Source organism: Thalassophryne amazonica, chromosome 7 (assembly GCF_902500255.1).
Source record: "Thalassophryne amazonica chromosome 7, fThaAma1.1, whole genome shotgun sequence".
Classification (NCBI taxonomy): Eukaryota; Metazoa; Chordata; class Actinopteri; order Batrachoidiformes; family Batrachoididae; genus Thalassophryne; species Thalassophryne amazonica.
Window position 1 is genome coordinate 9946833 of NC_047109.1, and position 22538 is coordinate 9969370.

The 22538-nt window shown below is 42.2% G+C and overlaps 1 protein-coding gene across 1 annotated transcript in view; it reads left to right on the top strand.

Annotated features, from left to right (window-relative positions):
• Positions 1 to 8114: 8114 nt before the first annotated feature.
• Positions 8115 to 22538, top strand: part of LOC117513614 (lysosomal-associated transmembrane protein 4B-like) — a 37632-nt gene continuing 23208 nt past the window's right edge. Inside the window, exons 1-2 of the mRNA XM_034173835.1 lie at positions 8115 to 8280; positions 9574 to 9685. Of these exons, the coding sequence (XP_034029726.1) occupies positions 8182 to 8280; positions 9574 to 9685 (211 nt within the window). The 5' untranslated portion in view covers positions 8115 to 8181. The remainder of the gene's footprint in view (positions 8281 to 9573; positions 9686 to 22538) is intronic.

Consider the following 22538-nt stretch of genomic DNA (forward strand, 5'->3'; position numbering starts at 1 on the left):
GTAAAAAGACAAAATAAAGGCCAGTTTTTCTATGTTTATGCTTTTTTTGTTTGTTTTTCAGGGGTTCACAGTTGAGCAGAATTGATTTATTATCATTATTAATAATGATTGCACTAGTTCCTGTTGATGCTAGTTAACCTGTGGCCATTATGTTTCCGGTTTTCAAATATCACCTCAGGGTCTGATTACAGCTCTGAAGCAATCTGGATTTGTCAATCATTTTAGAAACTACCCCCCACACCCTTTTTCTTCTTCCCTCAGCATGTTTAACAGTATTTATGGTACAATGTCGCTGTTTACAGTTCTCATGGCAGAAAGCATTGAACTCTCCTGAAATAAACGTGCAGAACAGTACACAAGGATGAACGACATTATTATTACAGGAGTTCATATTAAACCTTGATCCTACGCACGGGCGGTGTCAGAAGACAGCGGAGGGGAGGCCAGTGAGCAGGAGGCCAGCTCAGTGGAACAAGTGGCTGATTTCCTGCAATCTAAAGGTATTCAAATGGACTGTAATAACATTGAAGCGTGCCACCCCCTGCCCAGGAGAGAGGATGGAGACAAGCGAGCAGTTATGAGGTTTGTCAACAGAAAACATAAAATGGCATTGTTAAAACAGGGACGGAAACTTAAAGGAACAAACGTATTCATCAATGAACATCTGACCAAAAGAAACGCAGACATCGCCTGGAAAGCTCGTCTTAAAAAAGCAGGGAAAAATTCAACAGACATGGACATCCAACTGCAAAATATCAAATTGAATGGAACACCAGAACAAGCGAAGGTTATGGTAATCGGGAACATCGAGGATCTGGACAAATACAACCAATAAGGTATGAGGACACAACACCATGACACAGACCAGAGGAACCTATTCATCTACTACATCATCTACATCTGGGGACAAGAAGGATATAACTCAAAGGATTGCTGATCATGGAAAAGTAGAACTGAGAACATTTAAATACACAGACCACAATGTACTGGACTTGGAGCACGATATAGACCCGGACAATAATTTCTTCTCAAATATCAATGACAGTTGTTGCTATTATACAGATGAACAGTTTAATCAGATCATTAAAACGGATAACAAATTATCAATAATCCATTTCAACAGCAGAAGTCTATATGCAAACTTTAACAACATTAAAGAATAAGTCAATTTAAAAAAATATTTAACATAATTGCTATATCAGAAACATGGATCAATGAAGATAAAGGAATGGATTTTGAACTGGATGGATATGAATTTGTGTAAACAGAATAAGAGTGGAGGAGGAGTGGCTGTGTATGTGGATAAGAACATGGATTATAAAATTAAGTAGACAATATGACAACTGTGATTGATAACTTATTAGAATGTATAACTATTGAAATATGTGAAGAAAAAAGCAAAAATGTATTAGTCAGCTGTATATATAGAGCACCAGGATCTTGTATTGAAACATTCACTGACTGTATGGGAAAAATGTTCTCAAAAACTAATCAAAAAACTGTGTTCATTTGTGGTGACTTAAATATTGACCTGCTCAATCCAAATAAGCATAAAATAACAGATGAATTTATCAGTATAATGTACAGTATGAGTTTATATCCAAAAATCACCAGGCCAAGCAGAATTACATCCCATAGTGCTACCTTAATTGATAATATATTCAGCAATGATATTGAGAATAACACTGTGAGTGGATTATTAATCAATGACATTAGTGATCATCTACCAGTTTTCATCGTTTATAATAGAAACCATCGGCGGAATCAGCCAGAGGAGAAAATAAAATACAGGCGAGTGCGGACAGAGGAAAACATGAACACACTAAAGAAGGATTTACAGGAGCAAAACTGGGAAAAGGTATACAGTGAAAGTGATGTTGATAGTGCATATGAAACTTTTTTACAAATATTTACATCATTATATGATAAAAATTGTCCAATTAAACAAGACTACAGAAAACAAAAAATCCAAGCTCGACCATGGATGACGAAAGGGTTACGAAATGCATGTAATAAGAAAAATACACTGTATAGAGAATTCATAAAACTAAAGACTAAAGAGGCAGAAAATAGATTAACTAATATTATACGGGTATGTAGGAAGGAATATTATAGTAACATATTATATAATAACAAAAACAATATTAAAGGAATATGGGATATATTAAATAGCATTATCAAAAATGGTAATAAAAAACAGAGTTACCCTCAGTATTTCATTGATAATAATGTCAAGAAGGAAAATAAGGATGAGGTAGTCAACGGTTTTAATAATTTTTTTGTAAATATTGGACCAAGCTTGGCAGAAAAAATTCCCGATTCCCAATCTGAGGATTGGGATAATAATCTCATAGAAAGAAATCCCTGTTCAATGTTCCTCACAGCAGTGGATGGAAAAGAAATTATAGACATTGTGAATAATTGTAAATATAAAACATCTACCGATTTAAATGAAATTGATATGGTGGTGGTAAAACAGGTCATTGAATGGATTGTAGAACCATTAACATACATCTGTAACTTATCATTTCAAACCGGTAAATTTCCCAATCAAATGAAAATAGCTAAGGTTGTGCCGCTGTATAAGACTGGGGATAGACACCACTTCACAAATTATAGACCTGTTTCTTTGCTTCCACAATTTTCCAAATTATTAGAAAAGTTATTCAATAATAGATTAGACAAATTCATAAATAAACATAAATTACTTACTGATAGTCAATATGGATTCAGAGCACATAGTTCAACATCACTTGCATTAATAGAATCAGTTGAGGAGATTACAAACGCCATAGACCACAAATTACATTCAGTTGGAATATTTATAGACCTTAAAAAGGCTTTTGATACAATCAATCATGACATATTAATCAGTAAACTTGAACAGTATGGGATTAGGGGGTTGGTGTTGCACTGGGTGAGAAGCTACTTAAGTAACAGAAAACAGTTTGTGAAGTTGGGGGAATATACATCATCATGCTTGGACAATGCTTGTGGCGTCCCACAGGGGTCAGTATTGGGTCCAAAACTGTTTCTAATTTATATAAATGATATTGTCAATGTTTCCAAAATATTAAAATTAGTATTATTTGCAGATGACACAAGCATTTTTTGTTCAGGGGGGGATTTGCAGGAGTTACTGAGGAGGATCAGTATAGAAATGGGAAAATTTAAAATATGGTTTGACTGAAACAAATTATCATTAAACTTTCTTTTCGTTTCTTTTCAGCACTGTAGCCAGGCTGACAAAGAGTCAGAGCTCTATTGAGCCGAGTATTCCTTTAACTTTAACTAGTAATGACTTCATGACTTTCTTTGCTAATAAAATTTTAACTATTAGAGAAAAAATTACTCATAACCATCCCAAAGACATATCGATATCTTTGACTGCTTTCAGTGATGCCGGTATTTGGTTAGACTCTTTCTCTCAGATTGTTCTGTCTGAGTTATTTTCATTAGTTACTTCATCCAAACCATCAACATGTTTATTAGACCCCATTCCTACCAGGCTGCTCAAGGAAGCCCTACCATTATTTAATGCTTCAATCTTAAATATGATCAATCTATCTTTGTTAGTTGGCTATGTACCACAGGCTTTTAAGGTGGCAGTAATTAAACCATTACTTAAAAAGCCATCACTTGACCCAGCTATCTTAGCTAATTATAGGCCAATCTCCAACCTTCCTTTTCTCTCAAAAATTCTTGAAAGGGTAGTTGTAAAACAGCTAACTGATCATCTGCAGAGGAATGGTCTATTTGAAGAGTTTCAGTCAGGTTTTAGAATTCATCATAGTACAGAAACAGCATTAGTGAAGGTTACAAATGATCTTCTTATGGCCTCGGACAGTGGACTCATCTCTGTGCTTGTTCTGTTAGACCTCAGTGCTGCTTTTGATACTGTTGACCATAAAATTTTATTACAGAGATTAGAGCATGCCATAGGTATTAAAGGCACTGCGCTGCGGTGGTTTGAATCATATTTATCTAATAGATTACAATTTGTTCATGTAAATGGGGAATCTTCTTCATAGACTAAGGTTAATTATGGAGTTCCACAAGGTTCTGTGCTAGGACCAATTTTATTCACTTTATACATGCTTCCCTTAGCAGTATTATTAGATGGCATTGCTTAAATTTTCATTGTTACGCAGATGATACCCAGCTTTATCTATCCATGAAGCCAGTGGACACACACCAATTAGCTAAACTGCAGGATTGTCTTACAGACATAAAGACATGGATGACCTCTAATTTCCTGCTTTTAAACTCAGATAAAACTGAAGTTATTGTACTTGGCCCCACAAATCTTAGAAACATGGTGTCTAACCAGATCCTTACTCTGGATGGCATTACCCTGACCTCTAGTAATACTGTGAGAAATCTTGGAGTCATTTTGATCAGGATATGTCATTCAAAGCGCATATTAAACAAATATGTAAGAGTGCTTTTTTGCATTTACGCAATATCTCTAAAATTAGAAAGGTCTTGTCTCAGAGTGATGCTGAAAAACTAATTCATGCATTTATTTCCTCTAGGCTGGACTATTGTAATTCATTATTATCAGGTTGTCCTAAAAGTTCCCTGAAAAGCCTTCAGTTAATTCAAAATGCTGCAGGTAGAGTACTGACGGGGACTAGAAGGAGAGAGCATATCTCACCCATATTGGCCTCTATATATGTGTGTATATGTGTGTATGTATGTTGATATATATATATATATATATATATATATATATATATATATATATATATATATATATATATATATATATATATATATATATATATATATATTGATATATATATTGATATATATATATTGATATTGATATCGGTTTAGGTGTGTAGGAATCTATGTGTATATGTGGCAAAGGGTATTACTGGTTGTGAGGAAGAAGGGGTAGAGATAAATAAGCTGATGCTTCACCCTACCCCTTTTCGGACATGTTGGGTACACAGTAGGAACTTTTTTGTTGTTGTCTTTACTGATCTATCTTGTAATTGTTGTTGTATCAAATGTTCGAAATAAACAGTTTTCATTCATTCATTCATTTTTCATTCAACCTCATACAGTCTGGAATGACCAGTGTGATATTTGGACACACAAAGTTGTGAAACTGCAGTTGTTGGAAAGAAAGTAAAAAGAGATTGCCATCAATAACACTGTGACTCGGGGATAGTTGGAGTTTAAACTATTATACATAGTTGGTACACAAAGTAACTCTGCAAAAATGCTGCTGAACTCGAGCGTCGTCTGTATTTATAACATCACTAACACTGTCAAGAGTGGTGCTTTTATTTGTTAGTGTGGTCACCCCACTGAGTGTGGTCTGCTTGAGGTTTCTTCTTAAAATAATTTTAAAAAAGTCTTTCTGTGCCAGTGTGGCCAATGGTTTAAATTTTGCTGCTGTGATGCCTTTTTTGGGTGGGGTGGCATTTCTATAAATGAATTCAGTTAAAGATGTCAAAGTCTGCAAAGGGATGCACCTTTGTAGTACAAAACAACAATCTGAATTTCCAGAAGAGCAATGCTTCTGGCTGACAATTGACATGAGTTAAAAGTCTATGCTGATCCTCTACATTATGAGTGTGTGATACTGGAGAGACGGCAGGTGCATTTTGTAGCAGGAGCATCTTCTCTCAGCACTTCCTGTAGCATCTGTATGTGCTGCAGCAGATGCAGGTGTTTTGGTATTTCTCGTAGCACTTCCTATAGCACTACTGGTGGCATCTTTATGTGCTGTAGCAAATGCTAGTGTTTTATTTATCTGCCGAGGCAGATGCCGGTGTTTTCAGTTGATTTATTTCAGATGTGTACATGTAAAAGCATTCATTCATTCATAATGACGAGCAGATGCTGGTGTTTGCGCTCACTGAATCCCACTGTTCAATCTGTAATTATAAATTTCCCTTTAAAGTGTTGAATAGCACATAGTGTAATAATAGTAGTGCTATGTGACTAAAAAGATTAATCCAGGTTTTAAGAAATATACTCAAAACCTGGATTAATCTTTTTAGTCACATAGTGCCAGGGCGACGCCATCTTGGTTAGTGTCTAACAACCAGACAAACAGAAATCAATGTTTTTAAGAGTTATAGGATAAATCTGCATTTTTCCGTGCTTTTGCTGTGGTGTTACATTTATTCACACTCGGTCCCACATTTGTACAGCCACAATTTGTCAAAACAAATGCAGAAGAGGATCAGAAGACTTGAATGAATTTGTTGGTCCCAGTCCAGACAGAAAATAATGCCATCAGTTTGTCAAACACACTGTCTGCCACAACACCAGATACTAGTCTGATCCTTAATTCATTTCATTATGAAGTTAAAGATGGGAAATAATTATGGGTGAAAAGTAAGAGCTCCACACGCTGGCATCATATTAAAGATATTAATATTAAAGACTGCTCTTAACACACCTGTGGTGCCACTTTTACGGCACGCTTCTCTGTGAAAATATAAATAAAATGAAACAGCCACGCCAGCCAGGGTGAAAGTAAGATTAATCGTTAATTTCTGAACCAAGTTGAAAGAAATCTGAAGACACTAGACAGGAATATTCAGTACATCTCACCCGTGTATATTCTTATATTAGTAGAATATACAAAGTCAAATCGACTGTCATGTGACCCACCAAATTAAGAGAAAAACCATTTCCATTCTATGAATTTGCTCTGACAGAACATCTCAGGATGGAAAACCTGAGATAAAAAAACAGAGGCTAATTAAAAGGATAAATTGAGACATGAAAGTGAGACTTAATTCTAATTGAACTGTTAAAGGAATGGCCAGATATTTATCAGACAAAACATTCAAGCAGTAAAGCTGAAGAATACAGATCGACACAAAAATAAATGGCAGTGTATATTTTGCCAGACCCGGCAAACTTACAGCTAGCGATGTTTTGCCGGATCTCCTATCTGATTGGCTAATTCAAATGACGTCTTCGGTACCAGAACCTGTGATGAAATCGGCTCCGGCAAAGTTGAACTGGACGATAGTTTGCCGTACGCGGCTTGCGCTGTTTTGCCGGCCGTCTAAATTTATTCACGACGGAACGGCTGCAGTCGGGCGGGAACTTAAAGGTGACCGGAGTTTAAGATCTCCTTGTTTCACATTCATGATAGTAGCTCGATATTGGTCATTTTCATTACTGAAAATTGGCATATTTTACTACCATTCACTATTTTCTCGGGTGGACTAATCGAAGGTTTTGCAGACATGACACTGACAGAGAAAAAAACAGGATAAACACACGTGCCGACGTGGACTTTTGTATTTTCGTTTTTATACTGTCTTGAGTTTGCAGGTTTTGTTTATCATCCCCGCCCCACACAGAAAATGACCAAAACTGCAAAAATTATTTCCACCATGTGGCGAAAAGTGCCGGTGGAAATAATTGTCACCATACGTGGAAATAATTTCTGGCACAACTATGCCACATTTTTGAGCTGCTTTTAGGGCCCAAGAATCCCTCCGCCAGTAGGCTATTTTCTGTTCCGATTCAGATGACTTTATGGTACCCAAAACGGCATTTAAAGATGAAAAATTAGCACCAACACTCAGTGCCAAGGGCGCCACCATGTTGAAATACCCTCTACGATGACGTCATTTGAACTAGCCAATCAGCGAGGCGATCCGGTCAAATATCGATTGGTGCGTGTTTACCGTATCCGTCAAAATATACACTACCAAAATAAATTGCTTTCTAACCTTTTTTTCCAGCAATTTCCGTCAATTCCCCACATCATTTATATTACATATAATATGCACTTATGAAAGCTCACGCCACAATTTATTATTATTATTATTATTTTTATTTATTTATTTATTTAACCAGCTGACAAGTTGCTCAGCAGTTTACACCATTTGCAGCTATTGACACAAAAGAAGTTACAATTTTCCAAAATAATATACATTTTAAAATAGATTTAAAAAAAACACCAACCCTGGGGTGTCATAAAATGATCTCTTGGACTATCTTGAAAATGATGCTAAAATTCAAATAAATTGATGTGAAGAGGAGAGAGATTTTTATTTTTGCTGCGTCTTATTTTGAAGTGATTTTTTTTTTTTTTTTAACTTGACACCGGAGTGACGCTGCTCCGCCGTTAATCCGTCTGACGGATGAATCCAGACTGAGCAGCGGCCGGTTCTTCTTCATGCTGTCGTGTTTGTGATGGTCATGATGTCTCCGTGGGACCGCTGGTTCTCCACCAGCTGCTGTCTGTGCTGCCATGTCCGCACTGGAACCATCATTCTGGGCGTCTGGTACATGGTAAGCCCCGCCTACCGCCGCGAGCCAGCATCACCTCATCCTCACAAACTGGACTCACTATGTAGACCACAGAGCCCACCACAGAACTCTACAGATTGTAGCATTTAGACCATCAAAAACTGTGCAAATTAACTGTTCAGACACTGATTGTAATGAATAAACATGAGCAAAATTACATTTTACAACAAACAACATGAAAGCAGATTTGAGACTGAAAATTTACAAAAAATACCTCACACCACTTTAATGTTAAGTCTCATATACTAATATAGTCCACTATTATGTCACAAAAATTTACATATGTCTATTACAAAGTTATTTTATAGACTTTAACTCTAAAATAAATCTTCATAACTAAGAAAGTTTCCCCTCTTAATGTTAGGTATTATTTCATAAACCAATTAATGTATTCATTGTTTATCAACATATAAGGTATTGAATTTCTCTCTATCAACTGCCCAAACTAATAATTCAACTTTTAGCTAAGTCTTGATTTTCTAAACATGATTGTCAACTTTGATTAGTCAATTAACTTGTAGATACACAGAAAATGGAGTGATTTGGATTATTTAATGGTTAAAGGCAAAAACAAACAACAAAAAAACAAGTGTTTCTTGTTTTCAGAAATTATGATTTTCTGTTTTACATTGTAAATTGATTATATTGGCTTTTACACAGTGATGGAGTCATTATTTTAGGCTCTGCAAACTTTACAATACTTAAACAACATTTTATTGATAACCAGTAAATAATGAATTGAAAAAGGATTCCAGTTCAAGAATAGAAGGAAACATTTGTGGAAACAGATGAAATTTACTTTTCTGCAGTGGATGAACATTAGAAATAAATATTTTACACCAGCTGTACTCTAAAATAATGTCCAAAAAATGTTAATGTCCAAAATGTTTTTGTTAAGCTGAATGTGAAGGAGCAGGTTTACTTAACACCACATGTGGAAAAATCTCTCCTGCTGGTGGTATGAATAAATTATCTGTGGGCCTCTTCAGGTAGCAGCTTTGGTGTCGGGCTACACAGAAGTTTCCATTACGTTCATTTGATCACAGAGTTATCGGCAAAATCAGCAGTGGGCGAGATTTTACAGTAGATAGGGAATGTAAGAGGTCTTATTTGGCACTTCTAACACATCTCCAGGTTAACATTTTAATATTAAAAATGAAAACCTTTATGGCTTCTTTATGTTCTTTACTTGCCAGAAGACCTTCAGCGTAATTCTAACTGATGTGCTTTGTCTTTTGTCCCCTGCTGTCTGCCCATATGTCCACTGTCCATAAGCTCATCAACGCCGTGGTGTTGTTCATCCTGCTGACGGCGCTCAGTGATCCTGAGCAGTACCACCTGAGCCGCGCCGAGCTGCCCAATGATCTAGACATCATGGATGACGCCAGTAAGTCACAGGAAATGTCCTGTATTGAGTTTTGTTGTCTATAAAGTGGACAGGAAATGCTACAATCAGAAACACAGCGGTGCACACCTTTACAAAGTCTTAATAATAAGTTTATATGTTTAACAAAAAACCCAGGGCAGAATACAGCAAGTGCTTCTGGGAAATCAGCTGCGGTACACATTTGGTCTCTGTTGTCTGTTGTGTAAAACAGCACCAAAGGTGGCCGTAGTCAAGACAATGAATGAATATGTTCAATTTTGGTGTTTAATCGGGATGCTGATGTACAGTGATGTGAAATTTCAATTTATTTTCATTTATATAGCGCCAAATCACAGCAAAGTTCCTCAAGGCGCTTCACACAAGTAAGGTCTAACCTTACTAACCCCCAGAGCAAGCACACAGGTGACAGTGGTAAGAAAAAACTCCCTCTGATGACCTTACACTGTGCACACTTCCTCCAATTGCAGTTGCAGAAGCTGATAACATCTTTAGGGTTGTCTTGTCTTGGTGGCTTCCCTCACTAGACACAGTGACGGGCAGCACGGTGGCTTAGTGGTTAACACTGTTGCCTCACAGCAAGAAGGTCATGGGATTGATTCCCACCTGTGGCCTTTCTGTTAGTTTGCATGTTTGTGTGGGTTCCCTCCTATATCCAAGGACATGCAGGTTAGGTGGACTGGAAACTTTAAAAATTGTCCAGGTCTCCACTGTAAAGGAGATCTTGAGCTCAATGGGACTAACCTGGTTAAATAAATAGAATAGTCACCTCCTTGCACTGTCAGTATTTTGTTTTATACGAACTTATGCACATCATCATTTTAGCTTTTAGCTTTTTATTTCTTTTAATTAATGATCTACAGATTACTGTTTACTGTGAGTTTAAAGGGCATCGTTTTAGAAATTTTAATACAAAAAGCCTGATTTGTATTTATTTATTTATTTTGATGTCATAAAAAATTCAAACATGTACAAGCTCAGCGGTACACAAACGTGTTCACATCACTGTAGATTAGGGATCATTTTGAACTCCTTTATCTAGAGGAGGAGCTCTTGGGTTTTTGTTTTGTTTTGGATTTTTGACATTTTACTCAATTGATCACATTTCTTATTTTCTCATGCATATCCCAGAACAGAAAACCCAACGCATCGAGCTGGGTGCACACTAAAATATACAAGCAGACGGGAGTGAAATAAACAAAGTTGATTAAACATCGTTGTAAATAATACTACCGATCAGAGATAGTGTAAAATTCCAGAAACGTTGGGCAAAAGTAAGTGTCTTTCTCAGTATTGTGAGAGGGGTGCTGCCCTGGTGCTCTCTTGTGTCCATCAATCAAGCACCAAACAGTACAGATTTGGCTTCCATCTGCACAAGGGCGCAATTTAGAACTAGAAATTGGGGTGGACATAGGCCGGGGGTCTGGGGGGCGCGTTAGGCCCCCAGAAGCCAACGGCTTCTAGATAAGCTCAGATGCATTCTGAGCATCCAGAACAGTAATTTAATGTTTTGAGACCATAAAGTGGACACCATTTGACTTATGCAATTTGAAACTGTGGATATAAGTACTTTATTCTGAGAATAGCCAGCATTGATTTTATTAACATGCTGGTGTAAATAAGGTATCACCACATGTGTAGAACTCAAAAAGAGTGATAGGTTGAGTTTTCATTAAAAAAACAACTGCAATGTGGTAAAATGTATTCATAAATATGAAAGAACAAGCTCTTAATAATTATTAACTATCGCATACTGTATTTTTTTTTTCTCAAGATTTGTTTTTGCATAAGTTTGAAAAAACAACAGATCATAAGTTTAGGATAAATTACTTATCATGAATTTAATTCTCGAAGTGGCACTAATGACAACACTCATACTGAACATAATTTTGCTTGCATAGACTGCTTTTGGAGATCAAGCAATAATTGCAGATGGGCTTTCTGAGGTCCCAGATAGCTTTTCTGATTTCCTTTTCTAACTTTCAGAATTTAGAAAATTAGCATATGGTCCATTGATACTTATGTGTAGACACTAGTCCCTAGAGGCAACTATTTTTGGTTTCAAATCTGGGCAAATGCAGTCCCAGAAAATTCCAAATGTGACAAACAAGAAACAGGTGTTGTAAACAAGTCAATGCTGCTAAAAATACAAACTTGCAGAAACAAAGATACTATTCTGACATGGTTTTGCACATTAGACTGGCATAGCATGTTTCAAGTACACACATATATGTCAGAAGGTGGGGGAGACAGGTGGGGGGGACATGTCCCCCCCATCTGTCACCTCTAAATTATTTACACATTATTCACTTTGCGTGTTTTTAGGAATCCGCTAGCTTAGCGTAGCTACTAGCTCTTAGCCGATTTAGCATGGCGGCTTCTCCTGTCTCTCCCGCACTTTTCTGCTCTGGGTGTGAAATGTTTAGTTATTCCTCGGCCTCCTTTAGCAGTAACGGTACTTGTAATAAGTGTAGCTTATTCGTAGCTTTGGAGGCCAGGCTGGGCGAATTGGAGACTCGGCTCCGCACCGTGGAAAATTCTACAGCTAGCCAGGCCCCTGTAGTCGGTGCGGACCAAGGTAGCTTAGACGCCGTTAGTTACCCCCTGGCAGATCCCGAGCAGCCGAGAAAGCAGGCCGACTGGGTGACTGTGAGGAGGAAGCGTAGTTCTAAACAGAAGCCCCGTGTACACCGCCAACCCGTTCACATCTCTAACCGTTTTTCCTCACTCGGCGACACACCCGCCGAGGATCAAACTCTGGTTATTGGCGACTCTGTTTTGAGAAATGTGAAGTTAGCGACACCAGCAACCATAGTCAATTGTCTTCCGGGGGCCAGAGCAGGCGACATTGAAGGAAATTTGAAACTGCTGGCTAAGGCTAAGCGTAAATTTGGTAAGATTGTAATTCACGTCGGCAGTAATGACACCCGGTTACGCCAATCGGAGGTCACTAAAATTAACATTAAATCGGTGTGTAACTTTGCAAAAACAATGTCGGACTCTGTAGTTTTCTCTGGGCCCCTCCCCAATCAGACCGGGAGTGACATGTTTAGCCGCATGTTCTCCTTGAATTGCTGGCTGTCTGAGTGGTGTCCAAAAAATGAGGTGGGCTTCATAGATAATTGGCAAAGCTTCTGGGGAAAACCTGGTCTTGTTAGGAGAGACGGCATCCATCCCACTTTGGATGGAGCAGCTCTCATTTCTAGAAATCTGGCCAATTTTCTTAAATCCTCCAAACCGTGACTATCCAGGGTCGGGACCAGGAAGCAGAGTTGTAGTCTTACACACCTCTCTGCAGCTTCTCTCCCCCTGCCATCCCCTCATTACCCCATCCCCGTAGAGACGGTGCCTGCTCCCAGACTACCAATAACCAGCAAAAATCTATTTAAGCATAAAAATTCAAAAAGAAAAAATAATATAGCACCTTCAACTGCACCACAGACTAAAACAGTTAAATGTGGTCTATTAAACATTAGGTCTCTCTCTTCTAAGTCCCTGTTGGTAAATGATATAATAATTGATCAACATATTGATTTATTCTGCCTAACAGAAACCTGGTTACAGCAGGATGAATATGTTAGTTTAAATGAGTCAACACCCCCGAGTCACACTAACTGTCAGAACGCTCGTAGCACGGGCCGGGGCGGAGGATTAGCAGCAATCTTCCATTCCAGCTTATTAATTAATCAAAAACCCAGACAGAGCTTTAATTCATTTGAAAGCTTGACTCTTAGTCTTGTCCATCCAAATTGGAAGTCCCAAAAAACAGTTTTATTTGTTATTATCTATCGTCCACCTGGTCGTTACTGTGAGTTTCTCTGTGAATTTTCAGACCTTTTGTCTGACTTAGTGCTTAGCTCAGATAAGATAATTATAGTGGACAATTTTAACATCCACACAGATGCTGAGAATGACAGCCTCAACACTGCATTTAATCTATTATTAGACTCTATTGGCTTTGCTCAAAAAGTAAATGAGTCCACCCACCACTTTAATCATACCTTAGATCTTGTTCTGACTTATGGTATGGAAATAGAAGACTTAACAGTATTCCCTGAAAACTCCCTTCTGTCTGATCATTTCTTAATAACATTTACATTTACTCTGATGGACTACCCAGCAGTGGGGAATAAGTTTCATTACACTAGAAGTCTTTCAGAAAGCGCTGTAACTAGGTTTAAGGATATGATTCCTTCTTTATGTTCTCTAATGCTATATACCAACACAGTGCAGAGTAGCTACCTAAACTCTGTAAGTGAGATAGAGTATCTCGTCAATAGTTTTACATCCTCATTGAAGACAACTTTGGATGCTGTAGCTCCTCTAAAAAAGAGAGCTTTAAATCAGAAGTGCCTGACTCTGTGGTATAACTCACAAACTCGTAGCTTAAAGCAGATAACCCGTAAGTTGGAGAGGAAATGGCGTCTCACTAATTTAGAAGATCTTCACTTAGCCTAGAAAAAGAGTCTGTTGCTCTATAAAAAAGCCCTCCGTAAAGCTAGGACATCTTTCTAATCATCACTAATTGAAGAAAATAAGAACAACCCCAGGTTTCTTTTCAGCACTGTAGCCAGGCTGACAAAGAGTCAGAGCTCTATTGAGCTCAGTATTCCATTAACTTTAACTAGTAATGACTTCATGACTTTCTTTGCTAACAAAATTTTAACTATTAGAGAAAAAATTACTCATAACCATCCCAAAAACGTATCGTTATCTTTGGCTGCTTTCAGTGATGCCGGTATTTGGTTAGACTCTTTCTCTCCGATTGTTCTGTCTGAGTTATTTTCATTAGTTACTTCATCCAAACCATCAACATGTTTATTAGACCCCATTCCTACCAGGCTGCTCAAGGAAGCCCTACCATTATTTAATGCTTCGATCTTAAATATGATCAATCTATCTTTGTTAGTTGGCTATGTACCACAGGCTTTTAAGGTGGCAGTAATTAAACCATTACTTAAAAAGCCATCACTTGACCCAGCTATCTTAGCTAATTATAGGCCAATCTCCAACCTTCAGATAAAACTGAAGTTATTGTACTTGGCCCCACAAATCTTAGAAACATGGTGTCTAACCAGATCCTTACTCTGGATGGCATTACCCTGACCTCTAGTAATACTGTGGGAAATCTTGGAGTCATTTTTGATCAGGATATGTCATTCAAAGTGCATATTAAACAAATATGTAGGACTGCTTTTTTGCATTTACACAATATCTCTAAAATCAGAAAGGTCTTGTCTCAGAGTGATGCTGAAAAACTAATTCATGCATTTATTTCCTCTAGGCTGGACTGTTGTCATCAGGTTGTCCTAAAAGTTCCCTAAAAAGCCTTCAGTTAATTCAAAATGCTGCAGCTAGAGTACTGACGGGGACTAGAAGGAGAGAGCATATCTCACCCATATTGGCCTCTCTTCATTGGCTTCCTGTTAATTCTAGAATAGAATTTAAAATTCTTCTTCTTACTTATAAGGTTTTGAATAATCAGGTCCCATCTTATCTTAGGGACCTCGTAGTATCATATCACCCCAATAGAGCGCTTCGCTCTCAGACTGCAGGCTTACTTGTAGTTCCTAGGGTTTGTAAGAGTAGAATGGGAGGCAGAGCCTTCAGCTTTCAGGCTCCTCTCCTGTGGAACCAGCTCCCAATTCAGATCAGGGAGACAGACACCCTCTCTACTTTTAAGATTAGGCTTAAAACTTTCCTTTTTGCTAAAGCTTATAGTTAGGGCTGGATCAGGTGACCCTGAACCATCCCTTAGTTATGCTGCTATAGACGTAGACTGCTGGGGGGTTCCCATGATGCACTGTTTCTTTCTCTTTTTGCTCTGTATGCACCACTCTGCATTTAATCATTAGTGATCGATCTCTGCTCCCCTCCACAGCATGTCTTTTTCCTGGTTCTCTCCCTCAGCCCCAACCAGTCCCAGCAGAAGACTGCCCCTCCCTGAGCCTGGTTCTGCTGGAAGTTTCTTCCTGTTAAAAGGGAGTTTTTCCTTCCCACTGTAGCCAAGTGCTTGCTCACAGGGGGTCGTTTTGACCGTTGGGGTTTTACATAATTATTGTATGGCCTTGCCTTACAATATAAAGCGCCTTGGGGCAACTGTTTGTTGTGATTTGGCGCTATATAAAAAAATTGATTGATTGAATTGATTGATTGACTATGTTGGGAAGGTGTCGTAGCACGGACCCACAACAGGGGGCGCAAATGAACGGACAATGAATAAGCCAAAAAGGTAACAATTTAATGTTGCGATAATACACAACAAAACGTACTATAATCCTAGGGCACACCGACCTCTCCCTCCACCAGCGGGAACAATGGGGGCTGGTACCCCAAACATGCCTCAAAAGGGGAGAGGCCGGTAGCAGACGAAACTTGGCTGTTGTGGGCATACTCGATCCAGGCCAGATGGTGACTCCAGGCCGCCGGATGCGCGGAGGTGACACACCGAAGGGCCTGCTCCAACTCCTGGTTGGCCCGCTCTGCCTGGCCGTTGGTCTGGGGGTGGTACCCGGACGAGAGACTCACGGTGGCCCCCAGCTCCTTGCAGAAACTCTTCCACACCTGTGAAGAGAACTGGGGACCACGATCTGATACAACGTCCGATGGTATCCCATGCAGCCGCATGACGTGGTGGACCAGGAGGTCTGCCGTCTCCTGGGCCGTCGGGAGCTTCGGGAGGGCCACGAAGTGGGCCGCCTTGGAGAACCGGTCCACTATCGTGAGAATCACGGTGTTGCCCTGGGACGGCGGGAGGCCCGTGATGAAATCCAGGCCGATGTGAGACCAGGGGCGATGAGGCACTGGCAGGGGTTGGAGGAGGCCCGTCGTCCTCCGATGGTCTGCCTTGCCCCTGGCGCAGATGGTACAGGCCTGGACGTAGTCCCGGACGTCGGTTTCCAGGGACGCCCACCAGAAGCGCTGCTGGACTACTGCCACGGTCCTACGCACTCCGGGATGACAGGACAGCTTGGACCCATGACAGAAGTCTAATACGGCAGCTCTTGCCTCTGGTGGGATGTACAGTCAGTTCTTGGGGCCAGTCCCCGGGTCCGGGCTCCTTGTCAGGGCCTCCCGGACGGTCTTCTCCACGTCCCAGGTGAGGGTGGCCACGACAGTGGACTCGGGGATGATGGTCTCGGTGGGGTTTGACAGCCCCGCTTTGGCTTCTTCTTCGTGCACCCGGGACAATGCATCTGGTTTTTGGTTCTTGGTCCCGGGGCGATACGTGATCTGGAAGTCAAAGCGCCCGAAGAACAGAGACCAGCGGGCTTGCCTGGGGTTCAGCCGCTTGGCGGTCCGGATGTACTCCAGGTTCCGATGGTCCGTGAAAACCGTGAAGGGCAACGATGCCCCCTCCAGCAGGTGTCTCCACTCTTCAAGAGCCTCCTTCACCGCAAGAAGTTCCCGATTGCCGACATCATAGTTCCGTTCAGCGGGGGTCAACCTCCGGGAATAAAAAGCACAAGGATGGAGAACCTTATCAGCCTCCACGCTCTGGGACAGCACGGCTCCTATCCCTGAGTCAGAGGCGTCCACTTCTACTATGTACTGGCGATCAGGATCAGGCTGCACCAGAACTGGTGCAGTCGAGAACCGGCGTTTCAACTCCTGGAACGCGGCTTTGCACCGATCCGACCAGGCGAAGGGGACCTTGGTGGAGGTCAGGGCAGTCAGGGGGCTAACTACCTGACTGTAACCTTTAATGAACCTCCTGTAGAAATTTGCAAAGCCTAGGAACTGCTGTAGTTTCCTGCGGCTTGTTGGTTGGGGCCAATCTCTCACCGCCGCAACCTTAGCCGGATCAGGGGCGACGGAGTTGGAGGAGATGATGAACCCCAGGAAGGACAAAGAAGTGCGGTGGAACTCGCACTTCTCGCCCTTCACAAACAGCCGGTTCTCCAACAACCGCTGTAGGACCTGACGTACATGCTGGACATGGGTCTCAGGGTCCGGGGAAAAGATGAGTATATCGTCCAGATATACGAAGACGAACCGATGCAGGAAGTCCCGCAATACGTCATTTACCAAAGCTTGGAACGTCGCGGGGGCGTTAGTGAGGCCGAACGGCATGACCAGGTACTCAAAATGACCTAACGGGGTGTTGAATGCCGTCTTCCATTCGTCTCCCTTCCGGATCCGAACCAGGTGGTACGCGTTTCTAAGATCCAATTTAGTGAAAATTTGGGCTCCATGCAGGGGCGTGAACACTGAATCCAACAGAGGTAACGGGTATCGGTTGCGAACCGTGATCTCGTTCAGCCCTCTGTAATCAATGCATGGATGGAGTCCGCCGTCTTTTTTACCCATAAAAAAGAAACCAGCACCCATCGGGGAGGTGGAGTTCCGGATTAGCCCGGCAGCTAAGGAGTCCCGGATGTAGGTCTCCATTGATTCGCGTTCCGGACGTGAGAGGTTGTACAACCTACTGGACGGGTACTCAGCGCCCGGGACCAAATCGATGGCACAATCATACGGTCGGTGCGGGGGAAGAGTGAGCGCCAGATCCTTGCTGAAAACGTCAGCAAGATCATGGTACTCCTTTGGCACCGCCGATAGATTGGGGGGGACTTTGACCTCCTCATTAGCCGTAGTGCCGGGAGGGACCGAGGATCCTAAACACTCCCGGTGGCAGGTTTTGCTCCACTGCGTGACAACCCCGGACGGCCAATCTATCCGGGGATTGTGCTTCACCATCCATGGAAAGCCCAAAATCACTCGGGAGGTAGAAGGTGTTACATGGAACACTATCTCCTCCCTGTGATTCCCAGACACAACCAAAGTCACTGGTTGTGTCTGATGTGTGATTAATGGAAGCAGGGTGCCATCTAGTGCTCGCACCCGCAATGGTGTCGGCAGAGCCACCAGAGGGAGCCCTACTTCCTTTACCCATCTGCTGTCCAGCAGATTCCCTTCAGACCCCGTGTCTATCAGTGCTGGGGCGTGAAGGGTTAAATCCCCACAAAGGATTGTTACTGGGATTCGTGCAGATTTGCGGGGTTTTCCCGCGTGCGTGTTATGGCCCACCCTTAGCCCAGTTTCTAAGGACGGGCGTTGTAGTTTGACCGTTTGGGGCAGTCCTTCTGCATGTGCTCGCAAGAGCCGCAGACAAAACACTCCCCGCGGGCCAGCCTCCTTTGTCTGATATTTGATCTTAATTTGGCCCTGCTCGTGTCCATAGCCTCCTCAGCAGGGGGAGCTGTAGCCACACGGAGCTCTCTGGCAGTGAAGCATGGGGACGACGTCACCTTGTCGGAACCGGAAGGGGGAGGGACGGCTCGTGCCCGGTCACGCCCCCTGGCCTGCCCCCGACGATGCTCGTTTAAACGGTTGTCTTAGCGTATAACTAAATCGACAAGCCCGTCAAAATCCCGCGGTTCCTCCTTAGCCAGTAGGTGCTCCTTAAGGACCGGGGACAGTCCGTTTACAAAGGCGGCGCGGAGCGCAACGTTATTCCAGCCGGACCTCGCTGCCGCGATGCGGACGTCGACTGCATACTCGGCTGCACTACGGCGCCCCTGTCTCATCGACAGCAGCACGTTCGAAGCGGTCTCGCCTCTGTTGGGATGATCAAACACTTGTTTGAACTCCCGTACAAACCCAGCATAAGACGTTAGGAGCCGTGAATTCTGCTCCCAAAGCGCCGTAGCCCATGCGCGTGCCTCTCCTCGAAGCAAATTAATAACATAAGCCACCCGGCTAGCGTCTGATGCGTACATGACAGGGCGCTGTGAAAAGACGAGCGAACACTGCATGAGGAAGTCCGCGCACGTCTCGACACAGCCCCCGTATGGTTCCGGAGGGCTTATGTATGCTTCAGGGGACGGTGGGGGGGTTCGTTGAACGACCAGTGGAACATCTGATACAGGCCCAGGACCAGCCAGAGGAGTGGCTGCAGCAGCGCCCTGGTCGCGCGCTTCCACCCTGGCAGTGAGAGCCTCCACCCTCCGATTAAGGAGGACATTCTGCTCGGTCACTAAATCTAACCGAGCCGTGAAGGCGGTTAAGATCTGCTGCAGCTCACTCAACACGCCTCCCGCTGACGCCTGCGCTCCTGGCTCTTCCATTGGCCGTTCAAGCTCGGGTTGACGCCCCTCGGAATCCATGACGATGGCCGAGAAATCCTGTTGGGAAGGTGTCGTAGCACGGACCCACAACAGGGGGCGCAAATGAACGGACAATGAATAAGCCAAAAAGGTAACAATTTAATGTTGCGATAATACACAACGAAACGTACTATAATCTGCACAGTCAATTTAACACCAGGTGACGTGTGGGCAGGCTCGAAGATAGAAGACCCCCGACGAGAGAGAAGCTGCGTCCCACACGGCTTCCACCACCAACGGTCTGAAGAACACCGGAGCCGCCAAGTCCCGAGTCCCCAGGTGGCCTCTGTCTTCGGCTGTCGACCCTGGTACTGCTGGCAGAAAGCAGAAATATGATGAGTGAGTGTGAGTCCTCACACTCAGTAAATCCACAGTTTGCGAGGGAGGAAGCGCCTCCACCTCTAAGCACACACTCGTGCAGCTCCTGTTTGAGCACTTATCTGGGTGGGAGGTGTTGCGAAGCCGTCGCTGAACACCTCAAACGCCACCTCCACAGACGAGTCTCACCGACAGGAAAACGGCTGCAAAGAAGAGTTTAGACAGATATACAGTCTTAAGTTCACAGAGAAATTACCTTGATAATGGTAGTCGATTTCTCGGCGGGGAGGTGGAGTTGCAGTCCGGCTTTTATGGTGGTGATGATGAACGAGTGACAGCTGGTGCAGGGGATGAGTGACAGCTGTCACTTCTTCTGGGTCTGGCGCCCTCTCGTGCTTGGAGCCCGCACTCCAAGCAGGGCGCCCTCTGGTGGTGGTGGGCCAGCAGTACCTCCTCTTCAGCGGCCCACACAACAGACTATCCCCCACCAAATTGCGCCCATGCCCTGCACAACGCATTTGAAAAGTCATCATAAAAGTGCAGGAGGATTTGTGGCTAACAGGAAGTGACGGTGATGTCACAGGTCCAGAGGATGACGGTGATCACTGGATCACTGTTGCACGTCGATCCAGCTCCTGAAGGAAAAACCGCTGGAGGAAGCATCAAGAGCTCGGATACAAAGTCAGCGTGAGGTCATCAGTCTGACCTCTGCCGAATGCACGCTTCTGATCAACTGAAGTGGCAGAGGCTGCGTCTCTGACCTTTTGACCTCTTGTCACTGCAAGGTTAAAAAAAATGCTGATTTTACAGAACAAAGTGCCCATAAACCAAAGGATACATCAGGCTGTGGTTACTCTATGGCACTCAGAGTGCAGACGCCCATCAGTGCTTTCATTATGTGTTTTAACTCAAAAGTGCAGTTTTGCTGAAATAATCAATGTGAAACAACACAAAAATGTTCACATATAACTTAATGATGAAACATAATTTGTTCCACAGGATACAAACATTTACCCAGATGTGCACAAAATACTCCACTTTTATAAATATTCGATGAATGAAAATGTAAAAAAAGCAAGTGATGTTAAATAAAGAGGAAAAACAATTTGAGGATCTGCACAAATATCTAATGGACTTTTCTTTAGCTCATGCTTCACAGTTCTGCCAAGTTTCATCACATTTGGTCTGGTAATTTTTGCATAATCATACTGAAAGGAGGTCAGATGAAAAAAGATTTTTAAAGAATCAGAATCAGACAACTTGATTTATCCCGAGGAGCAATTCAGTTCACAGCCCCCCCGCCACCCCGATTGATCCGTTTGAATAATAGTGAACGAACAAATAAATACAAGACGTTCCATAACAGCACACCAACAATTGCCCACAGATCAGCAATAATGATACAATAACTTGACTGTAAAACACCCTTCAGGTGCAGGCCACACTCAGCCTCGGCCCTCTGCCTCCTAACCATCATTTAACAGCCTGATGGCTGAAGGAATAAATGAGCTGGAGTTTCTGTTTGTTTTCCTTGGGGGTGTATAACAGCGCCATCCGGAAGGCATGAGAGAAAATTCAGAGGAGAGAATGTGTCCAGGCTGATCAGTGATTCCACACGTTCCTCCCAGAGAGCTCAGGTCCCTCAGCTGGACTCCAGTAATCTTGGAGCAGACTTTTGCAATCTGGTTCAGACCGTTTCTGTCCTTTCAGGGTAATCCATGAAACCAGCAGATTAAAGAAAATGTTAAAAGACTTTCAATAAAAGAATAATAAAACAAAATAAGATGCCTTCAGAAACACTAAAACAGTTCAGCTTCCGCAACAAGTAAATCCTTTGTTGTCCATGTTTACCTACTGACTCTGTGTTCTGAACAAACTTTAAATCAGAGTCAAACACAGTTCCAAGGTACTTGTAGGAATCAACAATTTGTACCTCTTCACCATGGATAATGATGCTAGCTGCTGGTGAAGGACCCCAGCCAGTCCTTCTGAAGGCAGTCATCATTTCCTTTGTTTTTGGACATTAAGGTCAAGGAAGCTGTCATCACACCATTTAACAAACATTGACAAATATATATATATATATATACTGCGGTTTTGCAAGTTCTCCCACTTACAAATCATGGAGGGGTCTGAAATGTTCATCTTAGGTGCACGTCCACTGTGAGAGACATAATCTGAAAAAAATTCTGGAAATCACAATGTATGATTTTTTAATAATTTATTTCTATGTTACTGTTGCAGATAAGTATTTGAACAACTGTGAAAATCAGTGTTAATATTTGGTACAGGAGCCTTTGTTTGCAATTACAGAGGTCAAACATTTCCTGTAGTTTTTCACCAGGTTTTCACACACTGCAGCAGGGATTTTGGTCCACTCCTCCATACAGATCTTCTCTAGATCTTTCAGGTTTGGAGATTCAGCTCCCTCC